We start from the raw sequence: 7500 nt of genomic DNA, 5'->3' as shown, positions 1-7500 counted from the left end.
GTGTGAGTGTTTAATGTTAGTGTGAGTGTTTAATGCGAGTGTGAGTGTTTAATGTGAGTGTTTAATGCGAGTGTGAGTGTTTAATGTGAGTGTTTAATGTGAGTGTTTAATGCGAGTGTGAGTGTTTAATGTGAGTGTTTAATGCGAGTGTGAGTGTTTAATGCGAGTGTGAGTGTTTAATGTGAGTGTTTAATGCGAGTGTGAGTGTTTAATACGAGTGTGAGTGTTTAATGTGAGTGTTTAATGCGAGTGTGAGTGTTTAATGTGAGTGTTTAATGCGAGTGTGAGTGTTTAATGCGAGTGTGAGTGTTTAATGTGAGTGTTTAATGCGAGTGTGAGTGATTAATGTGAGTGTTTAATACAAGTGTGAGTGTTTAAAACGAGTGTTTGATGCGAGTGTGAGTGTTTAAAACGAGTGTTTAATGCGAGTGAGTGTTTAATGCGAGTGTGAGTGTTTAAAACGAGTGTTTAATGCGAGTGTGAGTGTTTAATGCGAGTGTGAGTGTTTAATGTGAGTGTTTAATGTGAGTGTTTAATGCGAGTGTGAGTGTTTAATGTGAGTGTTTAATGCGAGTGTGAGTGTTTAATGCGAGTGTGAGTGTTTAATGTGAGTGTTTAATGCGAGTGTGAGTGATTAATGTGAGTGTTTAATACGAGTGTAAGTGTTTAAAACGAGTGTTTAATGCGAGTGTGAGTGTTTAATGTGAGTGTTTAATGCGAGTGTGAGTGATTAATGCGAGTGTGAGTGTTTAATGTGAGTGTTTAATGCGAGTGTGAGTGTTTAATGCGAGTGTGAGTGTTTAATGTGAGTGTTTAATGCGAGTGTGAGTGTTTAATGTGAGTGTTTAATGCGAGTGTGAGTGATTAATGTGAGTGTTTAATACGAGTGTAAGTGTTTAAAACGAGTGTTTAATGCGAGTGTGAGTGTTTAATGTGAGTGTTTAATGCGAGTGTGAGTGATTAATGTGAGTGTTTAATACGAGTGTGAGTGTTTAAAACGAGTGTTTAATGCGAGTGTGAGTGTTTAATGTGAGTGTTTAATGCGAGTGTGAGTGTTTAAAACGAGTGTTTAATGCGAGTGAGTGTTTTAATGTGAGTGTTTAAATATTTTAATATAGTTATTATTTGGTGTTTTATTTGTAATTGTATATTATAATCAGTGAAAAGTGAAATATTATTGATGAGCAATTTATTCATTAATTTATTATTAATTAAAAAAAACTTTCCACTTCTTTAAATGTCTGGCAGGATTTTTGTGTTTGTGACTGAGAGAGAATAAAGACACGAGTGTTTATCGCTGCTCTAACATGAGAGAGAACAGGAACTATTTAGATTATATTAATGCAATAAAGACACCGTGTCATTCTTTAATAAATAAATCTCCACACTCGGTTGCTGATTGCTGAGACGTTTTTTGGTCTGCTCCAGGAAACACTCCTTTCTGTCTCCAGCATCATTACTGCTGCTTCTCTCTGGAGGAGGGAAACACGTGTGAACGTGTTTCAGACTGGAGTTTCCTGTCTCTCAGCTATGTGCTGATTCAGCAGTGTGTAAACCGAACGCTTGCGCTGAGGAGGATTAGAAAATAGAAATAAACACCCACAGACTGAGCTGAAGTTCTCTGAAGACCTTCTCGAGATGGATTGTTGGGTTGGGAAAAAAAATGAAGAACTCGAATCCTGAAGTCATAAAGCTAAGAGCTGGAGGGAGTGTCTGAGGGGGAGGGGGAGGGTCAGACAGAGGAGAGGTCATGACCCTGTCGTTTATCATCTCCTGGAAAAGCACGAGGAGAACATCATGATCCTCCACCATGGATAACGATGTTCTTGCCGTATCATTTTATTTAAAACCTGCATCATGTGATGTTCTGGAACGAAGGTTTATTGCTGTAATTTTAATGAGAACAGGAAGTGATGCTGCTGGTAACTATAAACAGATAAAAATCAGGGTCTTGACAGTGACACTGTTTCACCACACACACACACACACACACACACACACACACACACACACACACACAGCAGTGCTCTTTGTGTGTGTCTTTAGACTCGGTCAGTGAGCGAATAAATGAATGAATATAAATAAAATGAATGTAAATTCAGCAGAAAGCTGGTGAAGGTGTGCAGCTGTGTAAATGTGAAACAGCAACATATTGTACAGCTGGAATCAAATCCAGATGTGCAAAGGTTTTCTGCATGATGCAAAAACGTTGACGAAGCACTTCCTGTTTAGAGCGAAGGAGCTGCGGCTCATGTGACCTCCGAACGCTTTAAGAAACAACAGGATCACATTTCAGTCACACAAATTGTGTGTGTGTGTGTGTGTGTGTGTGTGTGTGTGTGTGTGTGTGTGTGTGTGTGTGTGTGTTCCAATCTCTTTATGATTCATAAGGTCATGAGGTTTTAGTGATGTCATCATCATTGTTTCTCTTTAAAATATTCCTCATGACAAAAATTCAGTCTGAAGGACACACACACACACACACACACACACACACACACACACACATACACTCACAGACTTCTTGTACATTTCCGTGATGTGAGGTGTTTAATGAGAGAATTCTGAAGAAAAGCAGAACATTTTTCACAATGAAATGAATGAAAAAATGTGCTTCACTCGATTACAATCTCTCTGTGATTCAACTCGCATTAAACACTCACACTCGCATTAAACACTCACACTCGCATTAAACACTCACACTCGCATTAAACACTTACATTCAACACGCACATTAAACATGTGAGTGAGTGTTCATTGTGAGTGTTCATTGTGAGTGTTGAATGCGAGTGTTGAATGCGAGTGTTGAATGCGAGTGTTGAATGCGAGTGTTGAATGCGAGTGTTGAATGCGAGTGTTGAATGCGAGTGTTGAATGCGAGTGTTGAATGCGAGTGTTTAATGGGAGTGTTTAATGGGAGTGTTCAATGTGAGTGTTGAATGCAAGTGTGAGTGTTGAATGCGAGTGTTGAATGCGAGTGTTGAATGCGAGTGTTGAATGCGAGTGTTGAATGCGAGTGTTGAATGCGAGTGTTTAATGGGAGTGTAAATGTGTTGAATGCGAGTGAGTGTTGAATGCGAGTGAGTGTTGAATGCGAGTGAGTGTTGAATGTTAGTGTTGAACGCGAGTGTAAGTGTTGAATGCGAGTGTTTAATGCGAGTCTGTGTTTAAGCACTTGCATTAAACACTCACATTAAAGGCTCACACTTGTGTTAAACACTCAGATTATCCACTCGCATTTCTCCCCTCGCTGGAGATCAACGTTCCCAGACGTTCTCTCGCTCCTCCACACCTTCTGCACTTACATTTATTATAAATACAAATATGTTTATATTATTGACCTTTTCAGCTTCATAATAAAAGATTCTTCCTGTTTGCAGATGGAGCTTCTGGACAAGTTCCCTGTGGAAGGAGGACAAAAGGATCCAAAACGGAGAATCATCCCCTTCCTGCCAGGTAGAAACACTCCTGCTCTTCGTCTGCTCCAGTTTGTTTGGAATAAACGAGATTTCAGGATTCGGTTTATTGTACATAAGAATTGATGCGATGACGAGATCATGGTGCTCGAATCGAGTCTCTCGTCCTGCACATGAGCCGTGTCTCACTCGGGGTTCTGCATGGTTTTCTCCATTCCATTTAAGCCAAGAGATGTTCTTCAGCTCTTTAGGCTGCAGGTGAACTGCAGTGTTTCTGTAGAATAAAATGAAAGTTTTATTACAGAAAGAATGAAGTCACGTCCTTTTTTCACTTCCAGACGTCTAAATTTATCCTTTAATGAAGCAGAGCTGAGCCACTTCCTTCCTGCAGACTCAACAGACTCCTCACCACAACCGAGCAGAACCTGAACCAAACATCCTGTTCAACACTCACACACACACACACACACACACACACGCTACCTCACTTCTCTCACCTCACCTCTCTCACCTCACCTCTCTCACCTCACCTCTCTCACCTCACCTCACCTCACCTCTCTCACCTCACCTCACCTCACCTCTCTCACCTCACTCACCTCACCTCTCTCACCTCACCTCACCTCTCTCACCTCACCTCGCCTCACCTCTCTCACCTCACCTCTCTCACCTCACCTTACCTCACCTCTCTCACCTCACCTCACCTCTCTCACCTCACCTCACCTCTCTCACCTCACCTCACCTCACCTCTCTCACCTCTCTCACCTCACCTCTCTCACCTCACCTCACCTCTCTCACCTCTCTCACCTCACCTCACCTCTCTCACCTCACCTCTCTCACCTCACCTCTCTCACCTCACCTCGCCTCACCTCTCTCACCTCACCTCTCACCTCACCTTACCTCACCTCACCTCTCTCACCTCACCTCACCTCTCTCACCTTACCTCACCTCTCTCACCTCGCCTCACCTCTCTCACCTCACCTCTCACCTCGCCTCACCTCTCTCACCTCACCTCTCTCACCTCTCTCACCTCACCTCACCTCTCTCACCTCACCTCTCTCACCTCACCTCACCTCACCTCTCTCACCTCTCACCTCACCTCACCTCACCTCTCTCACCTCACCTCACCTCGCCTCACCTCTCTCACCTCACCTCTCTCACCTCTCTCACCTCACCTCTCTCACCTCTCTCACCTCACCTCTCTCACCTCACCTCTCTCACCTCTCTCACCTCACCTCGCCTCACCTCACCTCGCCTCACCTCTCTCACCTCACCTCTCTCACCTCACCTCACCTCTCTCACCTCTCTCACCTCACCTCTCTCACCTCACCTCTCTCACCTCACCTTTCTCACCTCGCCTCACCTTTCTCACCTCGCCTCACCTCTCACCTCGCCTCACCTCTCTCACCTCGCCTCACCTCTCACCTCACCTCTCTCACCTCTCTCGCTCTCTCACCTCACATCTCTCACCTCTCTCACCTCGCCTCACCTCTCTCACCTCGCCTCACCTCTCTCACCTCACCTCACCTCTCTCGCCTCACCTCACCTCTCACCTCACCTCACCTCTCTCACCTCCATCATGATGTTCAACACTCACACACACGCTACCTCACTCACCTCACCTCACTCACCTCCATCATGATGAGGAGGAGGAGGGTGATGATGATAAGGATGTTGATGAGAAGGAGGATGACGATAAGGATGAGAGTGACGATGATGAGGGTGATGATAATAAGGGTGATGATGATGAGAAGCATGAGGATGAGGATGAAGGGTGATGATGATTATTTATAAAGCATTTTCTTGTGTTGAAGCTGCTGTCTCAGTGAAAACACACTACACGCTGTGTGTGTGTGTGTGTGTGTGTGTGTGTGTGTGTGTGTGTGTGTGTGTGTGTGTGTGTGTGTGTGTGTGTCTGCACATCTGGAAGTTGTTTGAAGAGCACACACACAAACACACACACAGAGTCAGTGCTCTTGGCTGTGTTTGTTTATCAGAATATAAGGTTTGGAAAGAGAACCTAAACCCACACACACACACACACACACACACACACACACACACACACAAACACACAATCATGAACACACTCATACAGGCATGTACACACACACACACTGTTTATTACTTTAAATAAACCAGGGTCAGGTGAACAGAGAAATGGAGAGATGTGGAGTGATGGAGAAATAGAGGGATGAAGAAATAGAGGGATGTGGAGGGATGGAGAAACAGAGGGATGTGGAGGGATGAAGGGATGGAGAAATAGAGGGATGTGGAGGGATGGAGAAATGGAGGGCTGTGGAATTTCCCTCCAGCTGGTTTTTGGTTAAAGCTCCTGACTCAGGATGTGAAGTGAAGGATTGTGGGATTGAAGACTCCTGAACTGACCGCGGTGCTGATGCACATTAACACTCAGAGGAACAGAGTCACGTGTAAATAACGTTAAAACCACTTCACGTTTCCACATCCTCTCTTTTCTCATCTGTCTCATCCTTTTCTTCCTTTCCTTTACCTCACGCTCCAGTTCACTTCCTGCACCTTTTCCTTTTCTTTCTTTCTTTCTTTCTTTCTTTCTTTCTTTCTTTCTTTCTTTCTTTCTTTCTTTCTTTCTTTCTTTCTTTCTTTTTTTCTTTCCTTCTTTCCTTCCTTCCTTCCTTCCTTCCTTCCTTCCTTCCTGCCTGCCTGCCTTCCTTATCTTTCATTCACTTTATCCTCCAGCAGCACACGCAGGTTTCATCCCGTCTGATTTTGCTTTTTTGACATGTGAACGCTGAGACGCTGCTTATTGAAGGCAATAAGTGAACACACGTGTGAACACGCTGCTTTGAGACGATGTTCACTGTGAAAGTGTTAAAAAAAAATAAAACAACTTTTTACCTTCATCTTTTTACTCCTTTTTTTTTTACCATTTTATTTCTCCTTTTTTGTTCTCACTGCTAAGAAATGAGTGTTTCTGTCTGTCCTGCCGTCTGTCTCTCTGTCTCTGGAACAAAACCAGCCCTTGTCTATGTTTTCACATCTGCGAGTACAAATAACTGGAATTCCTTCCTTTCACTGAGAAAACCAGAACTTGAGTCGAGAACGAGCAGGAAGTGTTCAGGAACAAAGCCAAAAATTACATCTTATTATATTATATGATTATATTATTATTATTATATTATATTATTATTATATTATGGAGTTCTTTAATAAAGTACACAGCACTGTATAATATAATTTGTATATTTGACACATTTAAGATTCAGATCATCTCATTTTAATATCACACAAGTATAAATAATAATAATGTATGATTTTTGCTGTTTCTAGTTTGTAATATAACATTACAAAAGAGTCTTTTCTTTTTCTTTGTGCACATATTTATAATGTTTGTATGCAGCATTTGCACGATGTTTTTTGTGATGGCAGTAAATCAGTACTTAGATTGAAAATTGGAAACCTGAGGAGAAACAAAATGCAGTTTTTCCGAATGCGATGCCTTAAACAGGTCGTTCACGCTCGAAAATCCTCCTATGTGGTGGAATTCTATCAATTCTGTATTAAAAAGTTTTGCCAAAATTCCTCCACACTGATGTGAAAAACTCGTCGTTTGTTTATTGAGACTCTCGGGTGCAGTTGTTGCTATAACACGTGCAGTTATTATGTTTAGGGGCAATTACTTTTTCACACAGGCACAGGCAGGTTTGAGCAGCTTTTTTTAGTATTAAATGAAATTGAAAAACTGCATTTACTCACGTTTTCTTTGTGTAATGTTTTTTTTGATGATCTGAATTATTTGTATGATACAAACAATATAAAAAATCAGGATCATATCAAAGAAAAATCCATTTCTCACAACACTATTAATTATTATATAATATTCGTATTGTTTATTATTTTATTTTGAGATTTTATGACATTTAATATTGTGTATATTTAAAATTTTTTTTATATATTTAAAATGTTTTTTTGTGTTTATTATAAACTTAAAAAATGACAGATTTTATTAATTTATTGATTTAAATAATGTATTTATTATTTAAGGTTTTTTTCATGCAAATTTTTGATGGTTGTGTTTTTGTTTCTCTGCAGGAAAGATTTTGTTCAG

General features: G+C 41.4%; 1 protein-coding gene across 4 annotated transcripts in view; it reads left to right on the top strand.

Moving 5' to 3' along the window:
• sh3pxd2b (SH3 and PX domains 2B) overlaps positions 1-7500 on the top strand; it is a 26995-nt gene that overhangs the window by 7068 nt on the left and 12427 nt on the right. For all 4 annotated transcript variants that reach the window (XM_083565504.1, XM_083565503.1, XM_083565502.1 and 1 more), the window contains exons 3-4: positions 3381-3456; positions 7485-7500. The exon at positions 7485-7500 is cut by the window's right edge and continues 61 nt beyond it. In XM_083565504.1, coding sequence (XP_083421630.1) covers positions 3381-3456; positions 7485-7500 — 92 coding nt within the window. The remainder of the gene's footprint in view (positions 1-3380; positions 3457-7484) is intronic.

Source organism: Silurus aristotelis (assembly GCF_946808225.1).
Source record: "Silurus aristotelis genome assembly, chromosome: 16".
Taxonomy (NCBI): domain Eukaryota; kingdom Metazoa; phylum Chordata; class Actinopteri; order Siluriformes; family Siluridae; genus Silurus; species Silurus aristotelis.
Note: the sequence above shows the minus strand (reverse complement) of the source record. Positions and strands in the feature narration are given on the sequence as shown.